The 27,224-nt window shown below is 35.6% G+C and overlaps 1 protein-coding gene across 2 annotated transcripts in view; it reads right to left on the reverse strand.

Annotated features, from left to right (window-relative positions):
* The window catches only part of XRN2 (5'-3' exoribonuclease 2), a gene marked incomplete at its 5' end in the record, with an annotated part of 90,473 nt that overhangs the window by 31,299 nt on the left and 31,950 nt on the right, over positions 1 to 27,224 (reverse strand). The window contains 18 exons of one of the 2 annotated variants that reach the window (XM_082750048.1): positions 1,253 to 1,336; positions 7,005 to 7,077; positions 7,740 to 7,829; positions 7,923 to 8,030; positions 9,307 to 9,442; positions 11,736 to 11,854; positions 15,328 to 15,459; positions 16,851 to 16,895; positions 20,985 to 21,092; positions 21,176 to 21,233; positions 21,333 to 21,466; positions 21,554 to 21,628; positions 22,648 to 22,805; positions 23,248 to 23,298; positions 23,440 to 23,512; positions 24,711 to 24,800; positions 24,877 to 24,935; positions 26,655 to 26,766. In XM_082750048.1, coding sequence (XP_082606174.1) covers positions 1,253 to 1,336; positions 7,005 to 7,077; positions 7,740 to 7,829; positions 7,923 to 8,030; positions 9,307 to 9,442; positions 11,736 to 11,854; positions 15,328 to 15,459; positions 16,851 to 16,895; positions 20,985 to 21,092; positions 21,176 to 21,233; positions 21,333 to 21,466; positions 21,554 to 21,628; positions 22,648 to 22,805; positions 23,248 to 23,298; positions 23,440 to 23,512; positions 24,711 to 24,800; positions 24,877 to 24,935; positions 26,655 to 26,766 — 1,705 coding nt within the window. The remainder of the gene's footprint in view (positions 1 to 1,252; positions 1,337 to 7,004; positions 7,078 to 7,739; positions 7,830 to 7,922; positions 8,031 to 9,306; positions 9,443 to 11,735; positions 11,855 to 15,327; positions 15,460 to 16,850; positions 16,896 to 20,984; positions 21,093 to 21,175; positions 21,234 to 21,332; positions 21,467 to 21,553; positions 21,629 to 22,647; positions 22,806 to 23,247; positions 23,299 to 23,439; positions 23,513 to 24,710; positions 24,801 to 24,876; positions 24,936 to 26,654; positions 26,767 to 27,224) is intronic. The other variant, XM_082750049.1, reaches the window with a different exon arrangement.

Consider the following 27,224-nt stretch of genomic DNA (forward strand, 5'->3'; position numbering starts at 1 on the left):
CAAAGGCAGACAGACACTTAAGAGCTGAGTGTCCCTACAAAAAATAATTTAATTTAAAAGTGACAGACCTAAATGTGTGAGGTCTCTGTAGAAGAAAAACAAGTTTGACATTAAGGTTTCAAAGATCAAAGACTGTCAGAAAATATTATCACTAAAACATATTTCAATATAGTACTGTAAGATAAGGGATAAACTTATATAGAACTCAATTTCTTACTGTAAGAAATACATAACCATTTCCTGAGCAAACCCAAACAAATTACACCATCTGATAACAAAGACTACTCTAAGGATGGCTGACAGAGAAATTATTTCTATAGGTTTATTATACTGGTATTAAATAAATTTTCCAATAGAGTCCAGCTTTGCAATTTTCCAACACTTTTAACTGTCAGTATTTTAAATGCCACTCCATACCAATAACATTTCAGGTTAGCATACTAAGTAAATGCCTTTATTTCAACATAGCTTTTCAAACAAAGTTAACTTATTGGAGGGGATGAAGGAAAGAAGGGACACAGAGGAAATTAATACACTCACAGCATGGAAAATTAGTTTTGTGTGTGCATGTCATGTAAGAATCAAAAAGTCAAGGGGCAGGCACTTAGGTGGCACAGCTGGTGAAGTGGCTGACTCTGCATTTCGGCTCAGGTCATGGTCTCAAGGTCCTGGGATTGAGCCCCACGTTGGGCTCCACACTCGAGGCAGAGCCTGCTTGAGGATTCTCTCTCTTCCTCTCCCTTCTTCCCTATCCCTGCATGCTTGCCCTCTCTAAAATAAATAAATAAATGTAAAAAGGGAAAAAAAAAAGGAATCAGAAAGTCAAAGGATATTCCTGAAACGCTGTTTTTGTGTGTGTGTGGTTTTTTTTTTTTTAAAAGCAGGCTCGACAACTAGCATGGAGCCCACTGTGAACTTTGAAATCACAATACTGAGACCAAAAAGTGAGCTGAGATCAACAGTCAGATGCTTAACTGACTGAGCCACCCCAGTACCCCTCAAAGTATTGCTTTTTAATAAATCTAACACTTGTAAGTTAAAAAAAAAACAACAACTGTATTTACTATTCAATTTGGATAATGCATTTTAAGAATCAAAGTTGACTTTTCTTATGAAGAAGTAAAAATCAACAGTTTATGCCCCTTGTATGTGAAATTTGACAAATGGAAAAAAGAGTCTAATACTATACAGAAATGTAATGTCTGTAAGATACAGACTCAATGTTGAGACCAAGTGGAAGCAGAGTTCTTACTCTCTTCTGGAGTGAGGTCTGGGTAAACCTCTTCTAGAGCAGCTCGCAGCCTTCGCTCGTCCACAAAAGGCAACAGAGCAACACCTGGAGAAAGAAACGCACACCAACCACTGAGCTATTAGGATCACCCAAATTCAACTTATTACTCGTTCAAATAAACGTTTCTAGTAGAATATCCCTGTTGGCGTAAAAACATTTTGGAATTGAACTCTATTCAAAACTCAGATGCAAATACTTTCCATGTGTTCAGAGAAGAAAGAAGTTTCATATATTTTCCATCCTTAAGACAGCTCATATGAAAAACCATGTTTGCAGAATCTTAACTCCATGATGATAAAACTTTTAAATTAAATGAACAAGTGGCCACCTGGACACCAGTCTATGTTCTCTTGCCTTACTTATGAGGATGTCCTTGAGCAAGCCAGTTAATCTGCAAAGAGTCTGAACTTGTCCTTTCATCTTTCTAGGACTTTGTTTTCAACTAAAATATTCAGGTCTGTTCAATGTGAATAAATACATGGAATGTCTTCCAGCTCTAAAACTGCACAGCATTCTGTTTTTTACATATTAAAACGTAATAACTAATTTAGATATAAAAAGTGTTTAAGAACTTCCTTAAGTAATCTTGGGGGCTGGGTAGGATCCAAGCTGTTCATATTCAGGCTGAAAACTGTCCTATGGAATGTGCTGGAATTAAAGTAATTGTTTTGTTTCAACCTACATTCATAATTTTCAAAGCAGCACACCAGTAATACAGTATCTATTTCTAGAAAGATATACAAAGTTATTGAACCACATGTATATGTTATACTGTATACAGTAGTCTTTTGACAAAATAAAAAGTGTAAAATAAACAGCAAAGAGAAATGCTAATTAGAGCTAATTTTGAAACTATTGCCAGTCCAAACTGCCACAATTGTGACTGTTCCCTTTAAAATGAGAGAAATGAAAGGTTCCCAAAGTTGTCATTAATTATTTAGCTACCATATTTTCAAAGTTTAGAAACAGGTTCAATTTCATTATCTAGAAGGGAAATATGCATTTTTTAAAGTTAAAAAGAAACTAAGTGAATTCTGAAGGGCCTAAAAAGTGATTTCAAGAATATTATCATCTATCACCAAAGTTAGGCTGTTTCATCTACTGGTGCACATATACATGGAAAAAATGCAGGGAGTTGTTCAAGTTTTGTTTAGTCATACACTTAAGACCTAAACAAATTATCAGAAAGACTGTCCTTCAATATCAACTCTAAAAGCCAGCTCCAACTGGTAAGCAACTTGCAGTGCTAATGAAAGCAATAAGGTTACTAAGCAAAAAATCAGCCCTACTGTGCAAGACAGAAAGAAATGCCTTATACCCAGATGTGATAAATTTAGTTCTTGAGTGAGCTGATAGTAAAAATGACATTTACAGCTAATTTCTCCTGAGTACTTATTTATTACGTTAACATGCACTACCTCAACAACATAAGTAACCCAAGTAGTGACAGTACTTAGGTAAATACACAGTAGTCACACCCCTGGGTCTAATCTTAGTTCAGCCACTGTGTGACTTTGATCAAAGGACTTAAAATACTCTGTTCATAAAATATGTAGCATTAGAAATGGGTATGCTATATTACTCTTACATATATTAAGGAAATACTACAAAAACACAACATTGCAAGAGTTCAGTAAATGTCAAAAAACTACCCAGATATATTTTATCTTCTATCATTTTAAGATACATGCAACTTAGGTAAGAACTTAAGTATTACCATTACTTTTAACAAGTTTTAAAGACATGGGGAATAACTATAACTCCTCACAGTACTAAATTTGACCTCAAAAAAGTTATGTTCTTGCTGCAGTCTAATAACTGAAAATACTTACATAAAATATAAAAGTATTAAAGGTCTGAGTTTCAACTCATCCTAAAATTCATTTGGAATCTCAAGGGCCCCCAAAGAGCCAAAACAACTTTGAAGAAGAAAAATAAAGTTGGAGGACTCCCACCACTCGATGGCAAAACTTACTAAAGCTACAGTAATTAAAACAGTTTGGTACTGGCGTAAGGATAGGCGTATTAGGCAGTGGAATAGAGAGCCCACAAGTAAGCCCTCAGATACACAGTCAAATGATTTCCAATAAGGGTGGCAAGATTGTTCAATGGGGAAAGAGCAGTTGTTTCAACAAATGGTGCTGGGGAAAATGGATATCCATAGCAAAAGAATGAAGATGGACTCTAACCTTACATCCTATACAAAAGTAAACTCAAAATGGATCAAAGACCTAAATGTTAACAGCTAAAACTATATAATTCCTAAAACGCGCGGGGTGGGGAGGAGTTTTATGACACTGGATTTGGCAATGACTTCTTGCATACAACACCAAAAACACAGGAACGACAAAACAGTCCAACAGAAACTGAATCTCCCTCATAATTAAAAACTTTGTGCATCAAAGGACACTGTCAAACAGAGTAAAAAGACAATCACAAAAGGGAAGAAAATAAATACAAAATCATATATAAGAGACTGGTGTTCAAAATATATAAAGTACTCCTACAATATAAAAACAAAAACCGGGGCGCCTGGGTGGCTCAGTAGGTTAAATCCTCTGCCTTCAGCTCAGGTCATGATCTCTCTGCTCAGCAGGGAGCCTGCTTCCCCTCTGTCTCTACCTGCTGCTCTGCCTACTTGTGATCTCTCTCTCTCTGCGTGTCAAATAAATAAATAAATAAATAAATAAATAGACCTAATTTAAAAATGAGCAAAAGACTTGAAAAGACATTTCTCCAAAGATACGGAAATAGCTAAGAAGAACATGAAAAAAATGCTCAACATCACCAATAATTAGGAAAATACAAAACAAAAGCACAGTGAGATACTGCTTCATAAAAAAAAAAAAAAAAAGATACTGCTTCATACCCCGTAGGATGGCCATTATTAAAGAAAAAAACAGACACAAATAAATGGAAAAGATATTACATGCTGATGGGATTGGAAGAATACTGTTAAAATGTCCATACTATCCTAAGCAAACTATATATTAAATGCAATCCCTATCAGAATACCACTGGCATTTACCATAGAACTAGAACAAGGAATCCTAAAATTTGTATGGAACTACAAAGACACCAAAGAACCAAAGCAACCTCGAGAAAGAACAAAGCTGGAGGTCTCACACTCGCTGACTTCAAATCATACGACAAAGCTATAGCAATCAGAACAGTATGGTATGACATGAAAACAAACACACAGATCAATGGAATAAAACAAAGAGCCCAGAAAAACCCCCAAATATATACAGTCAATTAATCTATGATAAAGGAGGCAAGAATATACAATGGGAAAAGACAGTCTTTCAAGAAATGGTGTGGGGAAAACCAGAAAGCTACATTCAGAAGAGTAAAACTAGACCACTTTCTTGCACCATGTGCACAAATAAATTCAAAATGAATTAAAGACTTGGATGTCAGACCTGAAACTATAAACCACAGGCAGTAAGCTCTTTGACATCAGCCTCAGCAATATTTTTTTTGGACCAGTTTCTTCAGGAAAGGGCCACAAAAGCTAAAATAAACAAATGGGACTACATCAGACTAAAAAGCTTTTGTTTCAGCAAAGCAAACAATCAACAAAATGAAAAGGCGACCTACTGAATGGGAGAAGATATTTCCAAATCATACATCCAATAAGGGGTTGATACCCAAAACATACAGGAAACTTACACAACTTAATACCCCAAAATAAATAAATAAACCCAATTAAAAAATGGGCAGAGGATTTGAACATTTTTTTCCAAAGAAGACATCCAGATGGGCAACAGACACATGAAAAGGTGCTCAACATCACTAATTACCAGGTAAATGCAAATCAAAACCACAATGAAACATCACCTCACATCTTTAAGACTGGCTATCACCAAAAAGAAAAACAACAACAAAAAAGTGTTTGTAAGGATGTGGAGAAAAGGGAACTCTTACACGCAGCCACGATGGGAAGCAGTTTAGATGTTTCTCAGAAAGTTAAAAATAGAAACATCATACAATCCAGCATTTCCACCCTTGGATATTTATCCAAAGAAAAGAAAAATAGCAATCTGAAGAGATAAATGCACCCCTATGTTCCCTGCAGCATTATTTACAATAGCCAAAATATGGAACTAACCCAAGTGTCCATCAACAGACAAATGGATAAAGATGCGGTGTGTGTTTGTATACACACATATATGTGCGTATTGAAAATGAAATATTACTCAGCCATAAAAAAGAGAAAGCTTACCATTTCCAACATCAGTGAACCTACAGGGTACTATGCTAAGTGAAACAAGCATAGTTTCTCTCTGATAGAGAAAGAAAAATACCATACAATTTCACTTATATATGTAATCTAAAAAACAAAACAAAACAAATGAACAAACTCACAGATAAGGAAACAAACTGTTGGTTACCAGAGGGGAAAGAATGTGAGGAGATAGGCAAACTAGGTGAAGTGGATTGAGAGGTACAAACTTCTAGTTATAAAGTAAGTCAGTCATGGAGATATAATATACAGTATAGGGAATATAGTCAGTAATACTGTAGTAACTTTGTATGGTGATAAATGGTTATTAGACTTATCACTTCATAACCTATAAAAATACCAAATCACCATGATGTACATCTGAAACAGGATATTATATGTCAATTATACTTCAACCAAAAACACTTAAATACATAAAAGCCATTTACTGAATAAAAAAAGAAAGTAACAAATGTTGGCAAGGATGTGAAGAAATTATAACCATTGTGCACTATCTCACTTTTCCTCTGGATGATTATATATAGAAAGCAAGACATCGGCATGTTTATTTATTTACTTATTTATTCAACACTTACTTATGTACTTACATTTTTACTTTACTGCCTCTTAGCCCTTTCCTTCTATTAATCAAAATACCCTCCACAAAGCACCTTAAAAACAACCTAAGACTCCAACCAATTTACATATAATAAAATATGACCATAGAGCACAATACCTGCTAACCCCAATCAGTGGGCTGCATTTCCCATTATCAATCCACTAAAGTAGCATGAAATTTCCTTTACTACATAAACCCAAAATCAACCCTAAAATCTCATAAAATGATTTTCAATTTGTAAATTATTACTTATCCCTCCTCCCATCTCACAATTCTCTGAGTCATGTTACCAGTCATCTGTACCACAGGAAATAACCAAGCAGGAAGTAAAAACATGGTTTTCCCAAATGAAATTATCTTAGAAAAATATACAGTGGAAGCAAAGTTTAAAGTGATTTGCTGAAAGGGCTTCTGGCATGAAATAATAGTGGACTTACTATGTGCGAGACTTCTTTATTGTGTTTTACATTGTCATCATCACACATTTGCTGAGTGGTAAATAACACATTAAATTTAGTAGTAATTTCAAAATGACATTCTTATAAAAACTGTAAACCTGTATTTCTCAGCAACCTTACAAGGTGTCAATGAGCTACTAAATGAAAGCAATTCCCAAGTCCCATTAATTAATCACAGAGAAGACAAAAGAACGATCGGTCTACTTTAACTCTATTTACTGTTTATCAGAATGTTACTATTAATCATTGCCAATGCCAGGGTAGATAGAAAAAAAAAATCAAATTTTGACATCCAAGTCTTAAAATATTTATCTTTTACAGAAATTCTTTCATTACGTAAATCATGTTCATTTACAGTTTACCAAAAAGTGGAAACTGTTTTAACAAAAAGGAATAATGTCTAAATTTTACCTTGCCATGCATATTTCTTCCCATTCAAATCAATAGCAAAATCTTCTGGGTAGAAGTCAATTATACTAGAATCCTATGTCAAGGAGAAAAATAAAGATTCAAAACAAAAGTCACACATGTCTGAGTTTTAAAAAATCTGACATTTCTTTCATTCATGTTATCAGGCCTGATGAGAAAATACGGTTTCATTTCTTTAAAAAATGTTAATAAGATTTCAGGTAATTAAACCCAATAGTAAAACAAAATTAACAATTTTATTTTTAAAAAATGAAAAAAAAAAAGGGCATTTTTAGAGAGGAATTTTATAACTGACAACTGTGAACCCAACACAGTCAATGAAGAGTTTACGGACTCTAACGATTCCTACTTCTTGCCTGGCTCTCCTTTCTATCTGGCACACAAAATAAGCTCAGAGATGTCTGAACAATGGTAGCCACCACACATGGCTGGAACAAAAGAAAAAAAAAAAAAGACTTACAGGTAGGCTTAGAACAAAATAACAGTTTTAAGAATTGCTCCTAAACACAAATTAATTTTATTTATACCAGGTAGTGTTCTCACAGCCAAGGAAAGTAGCGGGGGGGAGGTGAAAAACATACAGAAAAACTCAATACTTTCACTTTGTTTTTGGACTTCACTGTTTTAACTATCAGATGCAAAAGTACTTGTGACTAATGTTCGTGAAACATGACAAAAATCCAGTTACTAACATACTAAAAATACTAAGACACTAACGGGATCACTCATGAGCTTCCGCCATGATGGAGGTAGAAAGTTACCACTTGCAGCTGGAAAAACTCCCATAAGTTGTTCCAATGGTTTAAACTGCAAGAAAGAAAAAAGGTTTAAGATAAGACACACAATTTTTATCTAAGCCAAAATTCTAGGAATTTCATGACTCTAAATAATTAAGCTTACTGGTTTAGTGCCCTTCTCAAAATCAGATGGCATGTCTGCAATACCTTCAAAGTCTGAAGCAAATGGTGCATAATGGAATGGATAATACCACTTCCAGGAAGCACAGCCCTAGAATCATAACAAAAAAGAAAAACCAAAAACAAACAAAAAAAAACCAAAAACAAAAATCTACGTTCAATACGGACACAGAAAAGCAAATAAAAATTAGAGTATTAGCCTATAAAATACATAACTTCCAGTGTACATTCCATATATTTTTCCCCATGAGTCCTAAGAGTTGTTTTGATTAACTGAACTTTTACTTTGTATCAATAGCTCCTTGATTTAAAAACTACTGCAAAGTGTCTTTAATAATCAGTAAGTTAATACCAAACTTTGTAAATACAATTTGTATAGTACAATTTGGTGATGATTTTTACCCTTAAAATGTGCTTGGTTACATTTCTTTCCAATTTTACAGCAGCCATTATCAAATAAAATGAAGAGCAGTGATAGCTGGCACTTACTTACTTAGCATATAGATGGGAAGGGACATCACACTGAACAGGGACTAAATAAAATTACCGAAAGTTTCATTTTATAATTCTTTATTGTATTTTATTGTGACAATTTTCTCTTTATTATAAAAATATTTAAGTAAACCTATCAAAAAGAAGTTTTTACTGATAGAAAAAACAACTCTTAATATGTATTTTGATTCTATGCCTAAATGAATTAAAATCCTGAGAACAAAAGTAAAACATGAATTTATTATTATACAGTTGACAATACATTAAATTATACTCTCTACTTAATAACAAACTTCATCTTTTCTTAGATCACACCAAACTTAACTTGCCTTGCTCTCAGAGAATGAAACCAGATATTAACAACTAGTGTTAAAATCCCCTATATATCTACCTAATCTCTCACCAATCTGACATCTCAATTATCAAAGGCTTTAAGTCAGATACGGATTACTCCAATTAGAATGCATTTCATGTAACATCACTACACTACACAGAGGAAATTTTATCATTCAAATGCCTTTCAAATTCTTACTAGTATTTTCTAGTCTTTGTCCTTTGTTCAGTCATTAGTGACTATTATTTTTTACTTCCAATTAAAAAACCACCATACTTAATTATATTAAGACAAAGTACACTCAACCCACACTACTTGATGCTGAAATCCTTAAGCACAGCAAAAATTATCTTTACTTATATATTAACACCTGAGAAGTGTAAAAGCCTTTATAAACAAATATTTAAGGTAATGAATTTCTGAACAGGAAGCTTTAAAAGAATGAGTCTGGATTTAATTTCATTAAAGCTCAATAATACACAGAAATTATGATCTTCCTAAAATGATTAGCTAGGTTTAGAGGAAAATATTCTCTCTGTACCTGGTAATAATATCGAAGAACCCAGCAGAGCCCCTCAACATAAGACTGTACAACTTTACGACGGAATTTCTCATCAGCTGCATCGACGTCAAATTTGTTCTTGTAGTACCGCTGCTTCCAACCAGCTTCCCATAGCCTAAAACCCAGGCAAAGCCGGTTCATGTTGAATTAATACTTTCCATAATTGTCCACTGGTTTATCACCCAAATCATTTTATACTTAATATCCAGGTGAAATGTGAATGAGTTAAACAGTAATGCTAACACAGCTTCATTTAATTATCTAAAAAAGCCCACTTTCACAGAATTTATTAAGACAATCAAACATCAAAAATCCAAACACTAATTCTAATGAGACCATTATAAAACTACATTTTGGAAAAAGAGAAAAATACCACTAAAGGAGATACTGAACACTTGTTTGCTCAAATTTTAATACTGTTTTACTTGTTTTTGATTGTAGACCAATTCTCAAACTATACCATAAGATTCAAATATTGAAGATATTTTATGTAAGTTCCTCAGTTTGTTAAAAAACATCTAAACCAAACAAAGCAGCCAACCAAATTACTTTAAAAAGAAAAATAAAGAAGTTTTCCGGGGTGCCTGGGTGGCTCAGTTGTTACATGACTGCCTTTGGCTAAGGTCATGATCCCAGGGTCCTGGGATCAAGCCCTGAGTCTGGCTCCCTGATCAGGGGGCAGCCTGCTTCTCCTTCTCCCTCTGCCCTTGCTTGGGTTCCCTCTCTCACTGTGTCTCTCTCTGTCAAATAAAGAAATAAAATCTTAAAAAAAAAAAAAAAGAAGAAGAAGAAGAAGAGATTTGCATGGGTAATTTTTTAAAAGATAAAAAGTGATTTGTAAAATAACATTCCAGGAACCAGGCAGAAAATTATGTTTATACCAATTCTCCCATCCTTGGGCCTCATCCCTCTTTCAGCTAAGAGTTGTTGGCTTAAGTGAAGGAAACATACACACATGTTTGTATGTTCTGGTAGAACTCAGAAGCAGTCAATACACTAAATTATTATTAATCACTGAAAATACATGTAAAGAACCACTTTTTCAAAATGCTTTTTTAAGTACTCATTATTCATTCTCTAAAAGATTTAAATATAACACAAAGAAGCTAAAGAACACTAAAGAAACAAATTAGGACAGATCAAGAACATCAAGATGATTCTCATTAAGGACTATTTTCCACCATGTGCCACATCTTACTAATTAATTACAGTCATGTTCCAGAATACACCACACCAATTTTAATTCCCTCCCCTGCCCCAATGCATTCACAGAACATCAATTAGGAGAAATATCCTCTATGATGTGGATTATAACTGTTTTACAGAAAATAATGAAATACACGTCAAGTGTCTCGAGCACTTTTTGACAGAGCATTTCTACCTTGACTATTCTCAGCACTGGGATTACACAATGAAGTACTAACAAATCAATTCAACTGTTAAGCTGGTATTGATCAAGATGGCTACCCAATAAAACAGATAACATACTCCAAGAGGAAAATCCAGACTTGCAGGAACAGAGGATAAGGAAAATGTTCAATCACAAGCCATCAGAGATCTCAGAATCTAACTTCAAAGGACATTAGAAAAATACAGAACCATACACGACACCTGAGAAGTTTCTCATCATAAATGCAAACATACCATCCATGTCCTATAAAAGAAGCACGAGTTGTGGACCACCATTGTTTAATTTTGAAATATACCATTTTGCTAACTTCTTAATGAATTACAATTGTTAAGATTATTGGCCTTTTGCATGCGGAACCCAGGGTTCAAATCTGGATTTAATTATAAAAGAGATTATTAATCTTATATAATGATCTCAAATTTCTGGATAAAGAATCAAAGTTTCCTATCAGAAATTTTAAGTATATAACTAAAGGGAAACTTCTTTGTCATGAAATGTAATTGTATACACGCACATTTGTGGTTTTAAAAAATATACATATTTATCTCTTAACTGAATGACTTTTGCATATTTCATTTGAGGAAGAACCTTTCCAATTGAGAAGATTAAAGTAAACTATGTTAAGTATCCAAGTGTAACTGAACTTCCTGTGTTAAGCAGCTTGAAAATTTAATCTCAAAACAGTAACATTCAGATCACATAGTCAGAGCTAAACACCGCATGTCTAGCTGATCTAGTGCCTGGTCTCAGAGGGAAAAGTGGCTTGGAGGACAAAAACCTGCACGCATACTAATCTAGATACTTAGATTTAACAGATATAGCTTACACATCTCACTGGAATTTACTGACTATTCTAACCCTCCACATTAATTACTGGTGGATAAAAAGATCACAGGCAAGCATCTGAAGGCACTGCTGCTCTAAGCTAAATAGCATTAATTAGACAGCATCTATTTCAGCAATTTCATAACAAAGTGTTACCAAAAAATGGTTTCACCTGACGTTATCCTCAGGCTCAGGTTCACTGTCACTGTCTTCTGCTTTTCGCTTAATTCCTCCTATTGGAGATGGGGAGCCATCAGAAGTGAAACTCGTATTAGGAGATACTGAAGGACTCTGCAAACAATTATGATATTACAGAGGAAGGATTTAATTATTCATTTCACATAAGAAGTTACATCCAACTGCTATTATAATCATGCTTCATGGTAATACAACTCTTAAAGCTATTAAATAGATATGGTAAGTACATTTAGAAAATATGAAGACTGTTCTTGGCATACTCCTTCAGAAAAAGAATTATATAGTTCTAAGCTTCCTATGCTTAAATTCAAAAGAATCTGAACATTATTAGAATAAAAATTATTTCAGAAGAAAAAAGAATTTAATTTTATAGATTTTTAAAAATTAAAGGATGGGAATTATTTTTTTCTTCGGTGGTTCCCTCATGTTATGAGTTTGTGATCAGTTTCTACCAATCAAACAGCAAAGCTATAAGGAGGAAAATACAAATGTATTAATTATAATACACAAAATAGTGCTGGTGAGAATGAAGTTAAATGGTAAATGCTCAACCTCACACAACCATCTGGAAAGCAAAAGTTTGACAAGACTCTGTCAGATAACTGCTAAATTATTTTATAGATAATGTTTAAAATTCAAGGTCCAAGTAAAAATGTATTAGTAACTTAGAAAAATGCAAACATTATTTCAAAGACTTAGATACCACTTTAAATTCACTATTTTCTTCCATTTGTAGCCAATTCAATGAACACAGTTAACAACTGAAAATATTTTAACATTTAAGTAAAAAATTCAAATTCTCTGCAACTTTAGTTTTATGTTAAGAGACCAAAACCACAAGTGGCAAAAAAGGTTTTCATGATAAAGTTTCTCTTCTATTATTCACAGCATATTAGATATTGTGATTAAACTGAATTATTTTTAAACTGAGAGCTTACGAGGCTACTTTAATGATACTAAAACTAAAAACTCAGTATGAATGTAGTTCACACTATATGCCAAAAAAAGTTACAACAAAGCAAAATTGTATTTCTCAGTGAGTTTATAACTTATTTTTTAAAAATGTGTAATTTCCATTTTATTCCTGACACTTTATGGTCAATACTGTTCAAAAAAACCCGAACTACAAAACATAAATTCAGGAAGCTGCTATTGTACTTGAAAATGAGATGAATATTTTTAGTCAAATCTGAGTTTGACATTCCAACTCTAATCTTTACTGGTGTGTGGCCTTGGGCAATTTATGGGATTATGTCCTCTTTGTTGGTTACAGCAAGGATTAAATGAAATTGCTATGTATACAGGATCAACAGCAAGATGAAGGTGTGGCAATGGTGGCTCACCTTTCAGTAAGTTATCACTAATTTCTAAACCATCACTAAATCCATTTGGATTAAACGATGAAAGCAATATTCCTATCAATTGTCTAAGTACAGAGAAGTTGGGTAAAAAGCAAACTTTCCCAAACTGACAAAAATGATACAAACTATCTTTATCTGGTAACACAAATAATATACTGGCAAAGGAAAACAGAAAGTGGTTTTTTAATATTAAATCTTTATTGCTCTTTTCTGCTTTCCACCAACCAAGTCTTTCCTGAACATACCACCCCAAATGATTCAAATTCCTTTTTATTTATTTATTTATTTATATTTATTAAAAGATTTTATTTATTTATTTCACAGATCACAAATAGAGAGGCAGGCAGAGAGAAAGGGAGAGGCAGGCTCCCTGCTGAGCAGAGAGCCCGATGTGGGGCTCCATCCCAGGACCCTGAGATCATGACCTGAGCCGAAGGCAGAGGATTTAACCCACTGAGCCACCCAGGCACCCCTCAAATTCCTTTTTAAAAAGCTCTTTTTGCAATTACATTTTATGAAATGGTCACAGATATAGTCAAACTGTATTTCAGAATGCAAAATTTAAAAACACATTTATCAGGAAACAGAAGCCAGCTAGTAAAGCATTAACAGTATAGACCATCAGGCAGACACTACTCAGTACTAGATACTAATATGCCCAACAGCTCAAACAAACAAAACAACAATAAATCTATAACTTTAAAATCACCCTTGAAATGAAGTGGTAATTAGGCTTGTGATTTCCTTAAATTCATAATATTCTAGATGAAAATCCCTCTATGCAAAGACTGCAACAGAAATAATTATGTCAAGGGGAATTAAAACAGGATCAAATAAGCAACTTAATCATCAATCTCTCTATTCCTACTTCCATGGCAGACATTATTAATCAACAATGGGTCTAGTCCTGTGGAGCCTCAATATAATACTGGAATCCTTCTCAAAGCAATCAGAGCTGGCAAAGTGTAAACCTCCCTGCCTTCCTGAGATTAAGAAAAAGCATCAGCCTTTTCTGTTCTATTCAAGTGTCTCACTGCAATCCCTTCACTGACCCTCCATATCCCACTGTTAATGGTGGAAGGAATAAGACAAGAACACAAAAATCAAACAAAACAAAAAACATAACAGAAACCCAGGCTGCTTCTCTCAGGAGATGCAAATTCTCATGAATTCTCAAATTCCATAGCGAAGGTCCTAAAATTTCAAGATGGGAATTTGCAGGAATATAAATTAGTCTCCTGATACGGCAAAAATTCCATATACAGGATTGCCTTGTAATAAAAGATTTGGGGTATCAATAGGGTAACTGTTAGAATAATGAAATATCAAAACACGCAATTTCCTTGAATATATCAAAACAAAAATTTACATTAGATATCAAACTTTACAAAATATATTTCCTCTCTTTATAACACATACTCTCTCTTATGCCTACCAGCCTGAAATAAGCAATAGCTTTGATTATTTGCTGTACATCAATTCATTGTCTGTTCCCTCACCCCTGTTGCTGCCCTGCCTTGTGCTCTGAGCTCATGGTGTGTTACCACTACAACAGGAAGCTACTGGACAGACTACAGCCTTGCTGGCTGAGATGATCTGCTTCTTCAGTCTGGATCACTAAGTTCAAGCAAGGAGGGATACCAAGTGGCAGATCCATTCAATTCCTGAATTTCTAAGTACAGAGCAACCAGAATCTGCATAGTGAAAGCTACTTGAAAATATGTATTCAAATCTATTCCATGCCTGAGTTGGAAAGCAAGAATTTAGGCAGTGAGGAATACCTGTATTTGACAGACTGAGGAATATATATAATAAAAATGCCCACAGCTGATCCCTGGAAAGAAAGGGGAAAACCCACCTTTCTCTCTTACCCCAGCTATGAGATACTCAGATGTCCCCATCATGCTTCTAGCACCCAGTACCTTTAGGGGAAGGGGGAAGCACTGTGGCCCATTCGCATTACAGAAACTCTGCTGCCACTTAGCTATATATATTTACATACATTTTCTTTTCTTTCATATCATTTAGATATTTACATATTGATAATCATGGATGCAACAAAGTTAAAAATATCTCAAGGAAAAAGAAATTGAGAAAAACTACAACACAAAACAACTCCAGACTTAGTAACAAAATTCACATACAACCACAAGAGACCTCTGATGGTCTCCCCTTTTCAGTGCCACGTAAAAGTCAGTCACTTACAGAGTTATTCTGCATCCTCATTTCATAGGCTGCTTGTCTCGGATTACTGGCTACTTGAGAACCTGGTGAATTTCTTGAACCCAAGGCATGAGGGGTTAATATTCCACCAGGAGAGAAAGCTGGTTGATCTCTCTAACGTAAGTGGAAACAAATGTAGAAATTAAAATTAAATCACAATACAGTCAGATGACAGGAAGAAAAGATGGTACGGGAATAGAGTCCTCACTGTAAGCACATAAAGGAGGAACCAGATTTCTGTTAGCATTTACAGGACTGTCCAAAATTTGATTTGATGGTAACTCACCCTGCAAACAATACTCTGTAGTATTTAAAATAACAGTTCTAAAAGTACATATAATACAATGTTCTGATACACAGAATCTATTCAAGCCTCAGTAAGCTATTCCATTATGTTTACTGACAATTTCAGAATACATTCGACAAAGGATTTCAGGCACATAAAAATAATATAACAACGAAGGTTAAAAAACTAGTCAAGAGTTTGATTTATAGTTAAGAAAACCCACTTTTATTTACCCTTCACCTTGCTAGAATAAACTATTTCCAATTAATTAGAGCTATAATCATAGCTGGAATCAATGACCATTGTGGCTGACTGGTAAAACATACTTTTTACACAGATATTGACTTAAAGAAAATAGTAATACATAAGGTAGAAAGCATATATTCCCCTCTCAACCTAACTGGTTTTGAAACTACGTGTAACAATAAATAACTCTACTTTTTTCCCTTTTAAGTTCCCCAACTTGTTTACTTCTAATAAAAGGAAATACTGTAAGTTTTAAATCCAGTTAGGACAAGAAAAATAAGAACTAAAGAAGGAACTATAGAACATTATGCAATGAGGTAAGAAAACAAATACCACAAGCAAGAAGCAGTGAAGTTCAAAGAAAAGGACTGCTCATCCTCGACTAGGGCCAAGGCCTCAAGGGAGGCCCCAGTGGAAAAGCTAAGATGTGAGGGAGTCGTGAATTCCATGCGGAGCTGGCAAATGTAGGTAACACTCTGAGTCAGGAGGGATGTGGTACATTTAGAGGACAGCACAGAAAAGCTCAGTGGCTAATATCGTACCATATCAGACTACACTCCACAAGCCAGCTTGAGAGAGAAGTGGCTCTAAGGGGACTACAAAGTCGCTTGTCATATCCAGACAAAGAAACAAGAGTTTCAGGAAGATTAATCTGACAAAGATGTAGACAGAATGCAGTAACTTAAAAGACTGTATAAAGGGTTGACAATTTTTATTGCAAAAATACCTGATTATCACAAAAAAAGTCAAATAGCTAAGCACCCCACACGCATCAAGTGCATCTTTTCAGACTCCAGAGTTTAGAAAAGACTTGACACCAGTATTCTTCCTCTGGGCAAGAAGGCAGCTGGGTAGACATTACACCCCTATCCAACTCCTACAGGATAAGGAATAAAGCTGCTGCAATAAACATCTTTCTCCCACACCGTAAACTCATGCTATTGCCAATCTTATGAAATTAATTAAAACTCACCTTCATTCTCTTTCTTTTTTCTTTCTGTCGTCTTCTAAAACTGTCCTAAAAGTATAAAATCCACATATTCTGTCAAATATTACATACACAAAAAGTGCCAGAGTTAAACATTACCAGGAATGATTTGGGAAACAATTCAGGTTTTAAAGGAAGACCCCAGAAAGGTAGGTACATAGTTAAACTAGGCAATGGACTATATGTTCAAAGTGTGTTTTATCAGAACTTCAGATGGATAGAGAGCATTCTAAACGAAGTTTAGATGTAATTTAACTGTTTCTCTTAATATTTTCAGATAGTTTTTGAAATCATTTCATGAAAGAATACAAGAGTCATGACAAAGACTCTTGGTTTTACCCTGGAGCGAACAGGCTGCCAACATGGAGAAGATACAAATAAAAGAAAACAATTCTTAAGTTTTAGCTGAATACAGTTAATAACCAAGATAGCCATTAAAAAAAAAAAAATTAACAAGACAATTTAATAATGAATTTGTTACCTAAAGAGGGCTCAATAGTTCCTAATTCTGTAGCACCCACAGCACCAAGTGGGTAAAGAGAGAAGCGGGGCTCTGTGCAAACATGACTCCCGCCCCCACCCAACTGCGGGGTCCAAAAAGTCAATCTCATGAAAGAAAGGAAAGAAATTCAGATGTTTATACTGCTCATTCTGAGCTACCTTAATTCACAGGAAAGGGTCCAGTTTGTATTGATTCTTCCCCTCCACTCATATTCAAAATGTAGTCATGGTTTCAATTAAACAGATTTGGGACTGATCTTGTTTCCCACTAACTGTTCGGCCATTCAAAGGCCTCCCTGGTCCCAGAAAGCACTCCTTCCATGCCCAAGATTCCTTGAGTATCAAGGCACTGGAGCAACTAAGGTCCTACAATAGCCCAAAACAAGGGCCAGTAGGTACTATACTGGCTGCCACCTGACTAGCTGGACTTCTATCCCTTTCAGGTCAGTAATGCCAAATGCAAAATAACACCCTTACTTAAGGTCTGAAAGGTATACTTTCTTCCAGAAGAAAGGCTGAATGTTGGATATATGGTGAATGGCTACCTTAAAATCTACTAAGATATGAAATCCACCGATTTCTTTAATCAAGCTTTTCCCTCTATCTTTAATTGAAATATTCCTTATCTAGGGTACCAACAAGCTGCAAACAGTGAAAGCCATTAGTCAGTTTTCAGTCCTTATCTGACCATGACTCTTTGGTCTTGAACCACGCTCTTTTCTTGGCTTCAAAACCACTACACTCACCTGGTTCTCTTTTTTCACTCTTGCTGTATGCCTTTGCTCCATGACTCCCCAGCCTCTCAATGTTAGTGTTCCTCTGTGCCTAATACTTGGACTTCTACTCTTATAAGAGTAATCATCTAGTCTCATAGCTTTAAACACCATCTATATCTATATAGTGATGAGTCTCTAACCGGGACCTCTCCCCATTCAACATCTCCAATTGGCTGTCTCAAACTTAATGTGCCCAAAATGGAATCCCCATCCCCAACTCAGCACCTCCCAGTCTTCTTCATCAGTTGCTCAGATAATTTTTCAACTGCTCAGACAAAATGCCGTGGAGTCATCAAACCAGCATTGAATCTATTAGCTAATCCAGTAGTTTAACCATCAAAACATACTTAAAATCCAACTACCTCTTATCATTTTCACTGCCACCATGCTGGCTCCCTTGAATGGCTGCTAAAGAGCTTCCTAACTGGGCTCTTGGCTTCCATCTTTGCCTCCATATAGTCAATATCCTGGGTACATGCCCTAGAGCCTCTGCACTGGCTATTCACTCTGCCTGAAATGCTCTTCTTGCAAACACCTACATGGTTTACTTCTTCATATTCTCCAGGTCTTTATTCAAAGTCATCTGTTGGTGAGGCCTTCGCTAATCACCTCTTCTAGAATCACAACAACCCCATCTTCACCTTCCCAGATATTTCTTCACCTGCTTTAATTTTCTTCACAGCACTCATCACTCTAACACAGTACACAATTCACTCAGTTTTTGTGCTTATTGTCCATTTCAGGAAGAATGTAAGCTCCATGAGGTCAGGAATTTTTGTCTGCATTTTTGTTTTTCTTTTATATCAATGACACTCAGAATACTATCTGGCACACGAGACAAAATAAGTGTTTACTGGATAAATGAAGGACATTTGCAAGATAAAGGGCAAACATCAAAGCTTATAATATAAAAAGCATAACTCAGTTTTAATAACAAATTCCTTTTCTACTATTTTGTGCTACGAACTCCTTTGGAAATTGGTCAAATGCCACAGACAGTTTCCAGGAAAACACATAAACCTAGATAATTTTACGTTGAATTTCTGAAGGTTCATATATTTCTATCAATGCCCAACCTTGCTGATAGACATCATTATGATGTCAGAACACCAAAAAAGATCCAAAAAGCTTTAAAATGCCCTCTCTGCTAGTCCAGTTGGAAACCATATTACTTAAGCCTGAAGCACTTTGGTACCTATCAAATCTCATACATCCTTCTCTAATGCCAAATATCACCAATATTTATTAGTACAGAGTCTGCTAAAGCCACATAAAAGGGCTGTTCTAAGGTTTTTATATCAAGTAATACACAGTACATGCGTATAGTTTTTTTCTTAAGCATAAATGCAAGAGCCAACTCCACTTGTTGAAGTCTCAGTTCAAAATGGCTACACTGATAGACATTTGATATCCCAGACAAAGCCAGTTATGTTATTGGAACCTTACATGTAAAAAATTCTTGCTGCCATAGTGGATTACCAAGAACCAAAGGTTTTGGAAAGAATTACAGTCCACTCACTCTGTTACATAAAATGGTACTGAAAGTTCTAAGAAAGAGACCACTAGCAATAGTACACAAAGTTGAAGAAAATATAAAAAAATGATATGTTTCAATCTTAAGAAAATTATGAAGTAAAGTAGCAATATTTGCTCAAAATAGGCATATGAATTTTTTGTTAAGATCAGTTTAAGGATTTCCTTCACTCTCTAAGAAGCACTATCTGTTAATTCTACCCACTTCTTGCCTCCTTTGACCCTCTCCCACAATCAACCTCCACCCTGTTTTGGCTCCAGGCTACTGCCCCTCCACCCACTGACTCCCCAGAGCCTCCGAACCTCTGGCCATGTACTAGGGGCCTGTCCATCTTGCCCTGACAAGACAAGAGAGCACCAATGGCTTCTCTCTTCAGGGATTTCCTCCCATCTCTCTACAACCAGCTCCTCTTTTTCCGTAAATGTCCATGTTTCTCAACGTTTCTATTGGAGGCACTTTCACTACACACAGGGTCCCAGGGACTTCCAAGTTCACACTGACAGCTTGAAGTACCTACCCTCTACTAAGGGTTCTCAAATCTCCTTTCAAAAGACTTCTGCTTGAGCATTACACAAACCCATCTAACTGCTTCATGGACTTTCTTCTCTCCAATGTTGCCATATGGCACCTCAAACTTAGTATCTCCAAAATTAAACTCTATTTCTACCTTGACCCCCACCTCAACCCGCTCTACCCTAAGCGCTTACTATCTCAGAGAATGGAACCAGCAATCTCCCAACTACCCAAGTCAGAAACCTGAACTTCTCACCAAGTACTCATCCTATTATATGTAATCATTTCCAAGTGCTTTGTTATTTTATTTCTTTCATGTATTAAATTTCCTACTCAGAGCTGCAACCCGCTGCCTTGGCTGATGCAATCCAACCCTGACCCCCTATACTCTACTACCAGAGTAGAGAACTGCTAAGTCTGAAACTATCTTCCAGGGCATAAATATTTCCTATAAAACATGGCAGCCACAAGTTCAATCCCAGGATTCATCTGGCCTTGGCACCCGCATCTCACAGCCTACTGATTAGACAGGTGTTTGGATTTTTATCTTTATTAAGATTATGAAGAGAGAAAAAAATTACAACCAACCACACAGTGTGCAATACATAGTTCCACACAGCAAGCATCACCACCTTTATAAAATAATCAAAGTACTGACCACTCATGATTACATTGGTGTTAGATACACTATAATGATATAACAACGCACTCAAAGAGGTTAAAAGTACAATCACAAGATCATCACAGCCTATTAGAGACAGGAGCAATTTAGCTACTGCAATAGAAACACTTTACCTCATCATCCTTTCTCTTTTTAAAAATGCTATCCTCAACTTCACCAACTGCTAACATGATCATCTGTACTCTTTGCAGATTGACATAACCACTTTCTGTAAGGTAACCCTGTAAGTGATAAAATACATGTAAAATGATCTTCTAATAAAAGCAAATACTTCTGTTTTGAAATTATTCAAGAGTTAACTTACCCCAGTTTTGTGTACCACATTTTTGTATATGTTAACCAAACGGTCAATTGCACCTTCCCTGCCACCAGGAAACAAATATTACGCATTAGGACCAGTGTGTACTATAAAGGCAAGAAGGCTAAAACACTAGTTTGAAAACCCATACAAACACACGTACCTAATTTCTAATGATGGCAAGTGAGGAAGGAAGTCATTTCCCACAAAGAAGCACATGAAGACCCAGTCATCAATACTCCTCTCAACATCAAATGTAAACGGCAGGCTGGCCATGGTGAGCTCTCTTTCCAAATACTACAACCAAGAAGGAACGTTGCCATTGTAAGTTATCAAAAGCCACCCTGCTTTAGAGAACTGATCCCCATGTTTATTACTACATACCTCACGAAGAACATTAAGACGAAGGAAGATAAATTCTCCTTCTGCACAAGGAAGACTATCTGCCAGTTCATCATGCTGCAGGAAAGGGAAGTCAAGATTAAACAAGTCTACTTTAAACCCTGTAACTTTTTCCAGTGAAGTAAATATTGTGGATTTCTCTAAAGCAAAATCCGTTTTAATATTACAAGAACTACCAAAAAAAAAAAAAAAGAGAACTCCCCAAACCATTTTAAAAATAGAAAATTATCCATAATCCCAATCATACCTGACCAGGGATCAGCAAATATTTTTTGTAAAAGGCTAGATAGTAAACATTTTAGCCTTTTTGGAGACACATATGGTCTCTGTTGCATATTCTTTCATGTTTTGTTTTGCTATTACAACTCTTTCAAAACATAAATACCATTTTTAGCTCACTGGTCAAATCTGGGGGGCTGTAGTCTGCCAACCCCTGACCTACATCCAGCCAATATTAAATTTCAAGGTATATAATTCTAGACCCTTCTCTATGAATATACAGTGTATTTATTACCTTTTTTCCCCACTCAGCATGTCTTTTAAAGAGGGACCATATTCTTAACCAGATGAAAACACACTCAAAGGGAGCTGGATATAATCAAGTGAACCCAAAATATATAGGAACTAGGAGTAACTTAAAAGTATCAAGCAAATTAATGTATTTTATTTATATTGTTTTAAAGAAAAATAATCATTTGAAACAAATACTTCTACAAACAAATCATGTGCAAGAGGCATTACTAACTAGGAGACCTAAGCTTCATGTAGACATAAGCTGTATCAGAAGTCAGAGGAGAAAGACAAGTGCATGCATGCTTTTGAATGTGTGTTCACTTTAAAGGGCTATGAAAGATACATTCCTATGAGGGCTAACAGAGCAAGTGGGTAATACAATACAGTCTTCTCTTTATCCATTCTAAAAATGAAACAATCTGAATGAATATACTTAAAGCCACTAAACTGTAAACTTATAAATGGTTAAAACAGTATATTGTATGTTAAGTGTATTTTATCACAACAAAAAATAAAACAGAAAAAATTTGAATGTGAGGCAATTACCATTTCAAAGTTCCTACCTTTCCTTTCTTTTCTCTTGGCAAACCTTCACAGTCTTTGACCTCATGCCCAAACTGATTACAAAGTCCACATGGTTTGGGTTTATTTGGTTTGAATTCTTCTCTAATGATGGTAAAGTTGGGTTCATGTGTAGCAAGGCCAAGCATAATGAGATCAGCTACCAACCAACAAGGATAAAACAATGAACAGTGAACACTCTGAGAAGACCCTACCACAACCAATGATAAAGGACACCACTGTGACACAAGATACAACACAAAGTAAAGCCGAAACAAGCACATAAACAAAGGTGATAAAGCCAAAAAACCTAAAATTTTTTAGTTTTCAAGCAACAAGCTGTCCTCCAGACACATGGGCAACGAAAATCTTCCAACTTAAAGGTATGCAATATCAAAAGGTTGAAAAATATTTTTAAAATTTAAGATAAATGAACATGAATCACAGATTAACCTTAATACCAATTCCTTCTCAAACATAAAATGAGCAAGATATATTAGAATTTCCAAGAAACCAGGAATAATCCACTACTACACACGAAACCATCAATTAGCTATGGTTTAATCCAAGAGCATCAAATCAAATGGTAAGAAGAAACTTACCATCTGCTCCACATAAGCAATGATGAGTATTTGGGTCGTGGTTAGGTTGGGCTAAAGATGGGAGAAAGATACATTGTATTTATATAAATGTATTTTACAGCCCAGGAATATCACATTCTACCAAATATTTCCTATATAATGGCTTGACTTTTTTAATAGAACATATAATAAATATTTGTAAGGGAATTTTACCTCTTTGTCTTCTAATATAATCCATGATTTTATGTTCTCCTTCACCAGGAGCACTAGCATCAGATAAAATAACCTATCAAAACAGTTTTTAACACTGTCAGTGCATCCCCAATTTTCTAGCACAAAAATCAATAAAACTGAACAACTTAAAATAAATTAGGATAATTCCATTAAGACAGTGTTATTAGAAATGTTTCATAAGGTACGTGTTAAACACCAAAATTAGTTTCACTGGTTAATTTACTACAGGAATAGAAAAAAAATGAAACGTTTCAGTCAAATTTAGCCAGAAGAACTAATCACTTTCTAGTATACTCACTGCTACCCAAAGATATAGCCCCAAACTACATAAACCCTGGGAGTAATCAATAAAAAATACCCATTAAATATAATTTACATATCTAGTTTATAGCAAAATAGGCCTTGAATTTATTTATTTTTTATTTTTATTATTTATTTGAGTGAGAGAGTGAGCACACATGAGCAAGGGAAGGGGGAGAGGGAGAAGCAAAATCCCCGGGGCGCCTGGGTGGCTCAGTGGGTTAAGCCGCTGCCTTCGGCTCAGGTCATGATCTCAGGGTCCTGGGATCAAGTCCCGCATCGGGCTCTCTGCTCAGCAGGGAGCCTGCTTCCCTCTCTCTCTCTCTGCCTGCCTCTCTGTCTACTTGTGATTTCTCTCTGTCAAATAAATAAATAAAAACTTAAAAAAAAAAAAAAAAGAAGCAAATTCCCCACCTAGCAGGGAACCCAATGAGGGGCGTGATCTCAGGACCCCAAGACCATGACCTGAGCAGAAGGCAGATGCTTAACTGACTGAGCCACCCAGGTGCCCCAACAAGCTTTGAATTTAAAATTACATGAAAGTACAATAAAATTTTACTTAAACACGTAAGAGAACACAGCTATTCTTTAAAAAGACAGCCCCATGACTTTAATCTGGCTCTATTTCAATTTCTAACAGTAGAAATTTTCATTTAAAATTTACTTTCCTATATATACATATTTATATGTAATATAAAATATTATATATATTTTTTTAAATAATGGGTCCTGTTTTATAGCTTCAAAGTGATGGTAAGAGGACAAAATTGGCACTGAGAGAAAATTCAGCAGCCTAAAACTGGACCATGCAGGGCATCCCATCTCTAATAACCTGGAAGCTTCTCTTTCTTCTGACAGTCAACTAGCATTTTATGGGGTATCAGTCATATCAAAGTACAGCCTAAAATGATCACCCTTATCTTTCTGAAGTACCAAAATGTGAAACTTACTGTCAAGTTTTTCCACCCAGGGTCATTATTTAAACGATCAGCTATGTAATAGCGAAGGCATTTAGCAAGATTGTCCATGAACTCAGTTCCCTAAAATGATAGAAAGAAATAAATTAACCTACCATTTAGGAGTTAGCGATAGCTGGCAAAGTATGAGACTACTTACTGGTGTAATACAGTTGCTGTCAAATCTTTCTTTTATTTCTTCTGGAGGAAGAAAGCCACCTAGAGGAAAAAGAGGTAATGTTTTGTTCTCTCCATAAAAAGTCAGGTAAATTACTCAGTATTAAGCCAGAACAACAAAACAAGTCCAAATACAAAAGAAAGGGAAATACTGTCACCTGAGGAACAAATGTTCCCCCTCTGGGAAAGAAAATAAGAGTCATCCTCTCAAATTTAATATAAGCTTTAACATGACCATCAAACAATATATGGTATACAAAAGATACTATAGTTACACAGAAATATGGAAATTATGATATTCTTCATAATGCCCTCTGCAGCAGAACACACATACACATACACACACATACACAATTTAGGAGTTTTCTTTTGGATAGTAATTCCTGAGGTAAAGGTATCTTAGAAAAAAAAAATAAGTGCTGAGTTTTTTGTTTTTTAAAGATTTTTATTTATTTGAGACAGAGGGCACGCATGTGTGTGCTCACGAACGAGTGGAAGGAAAGGAAGAAGACCAAGCAGACTTCCCCTCGACCAGGGAGGCCGACGCGGGGCTCAATCCCAGAACTCTAAGATCATGACCGGAGCCAAAGAAAGATACACCCACTGAGCCACCCAGGTGCCTGTAAACTGCCAAGTTTATTACAGCCTTATATGATAAGAAACAAAATCACCAGCTGTGATATAAAAGTCCTATTTGTTCTCTATATCACTGATTAGCTTTTTTAAAGACAAATATATTTCAAAATATCTTCAAGAAAGAAGACCTCTTTAAAATCAAAGATTATCTTTTGTAAGTACAAACAGGCCTTAAGCGTATTATGAGCTGCAGCTAAAGTAAATATATAGTCGCACGCTTCTAGCAAATTAAAACAGAAAATGTATCCTAATTGTAGGCCTGAGTTGACTACACTATGGTATCCTTTTACCTGCAAAGTACAGTATCTTGAGCCAATAAATTGTTGCTTTTCTGGTCTATCATACTGACCTTGTAACAAAACACCAAACAAATCACCCTGCCACTAAAACACCCCATCTCACAGACAGAAGCGTCATAGGAGAGAACTGGTCCCATGGAGTATCTGGACTCCCTGACCTTCCGTCCCTCTGAGACTTGATCAAGGTCCACCTATTTATCCAACAGGAATTTCAAGCTCTGGGGAACTGCAAAGATGATCACACCCCACAATTCCCCCAAGTCAATGGAACCCTGGGTACTTCACTGCCTTAGTGCCTGCTGCATACTCTTCTATTGAAGTGTGTCTGACTTTAGTGAAAGCCTGAAGATATGGATCACGTCATCCTGGGCCTCCTTTTACAGACCTTTGAGTTCTAAGGGAAAGTAATAAGCAAGCTACTCAGACTGATTTAAGGAAAATGTTTACGGAATTGTAGCTTTCTAACAGCCCCCATTGAAAAGAAAAGTAAGAGGCACTCTTAATATATTCCTCCTTTACAGATACATCAAAGTGAGCTGAAGAGCTGCACTTGCCTTGAAAGGGGCTGCCAAACAGCTCTCCCTACCAGAATTCCCTCCTTTTATTCCTAGGTTTCCCTTCTACTACAGAGCTGGGAAAAGAAAAGCTTGTTAGTGGGAACAAAGGATTCCATTAACTACTTTTGGACAGTGAACATAAATTTTCCTTGGATATTCTAGATCCCAATTAAATTAAAACCATACCTACTATGACAGAAAGCGGACACCTCTCCCTCTTTCTATATACATTTCTTAAGAAGTCCAAGTTCAAGATGCACATTATTTACCTTTTGCCAATATTTCTTCCCTGACTCGCTGCTTCTCCACTGCTGCTTCCATTCCTTCTTTTGATGCTCTAAACCTTCTGGAACGCTGCTGGTTCATTTTAGCACGTGGTGCCTGAAAACATTATTAGATAGTCATACCATACCATTCAAAATACATGTAATAAAATCTATCCATTATTTTCAATTAGTTGTTCTTTTAAAAATAATACACTAAAATGGAAAAGTAATATGCCTAATATCTAATATATCTAATAATCCTTTCATGACAATAAATCCTGAGAACTTAAATTTGGATGAAGACCTTAAAAGCTGGCCTCAGTCATGTACGTGAGTGACAGGTAAAATGGACAAACATCCTAACAAGCCACTTAATACTATAGAGCCCACAATCCAAAGCCATTTCTACTGGGCTATGGTGCTTCAAGGCACCCAAGGACAGCTCACTTTACTCAAACACCCAGCCAGCATAAAATGAATAGATACTAGCACAGAACCAGGATCAAGAAGACCTTATGTCCATGCCTAAAAGGAAGAATGGTCTCCAAACGAGATTCACCATGTCCCATAAAA

This window comes from Mustela nivalis, assembly GCF_964662115.1.
Source record: "Mustela nivalis genome assembly, contig: HAP1_SCAFFOLD_609, whole genome shotgun sequence".
Taxonomy (NCBI): Eukaryota; Metazoa; Chordata; class Mammalia; order Carnivora; family Mustelidae; genus Mustela; species Mustela nivalis.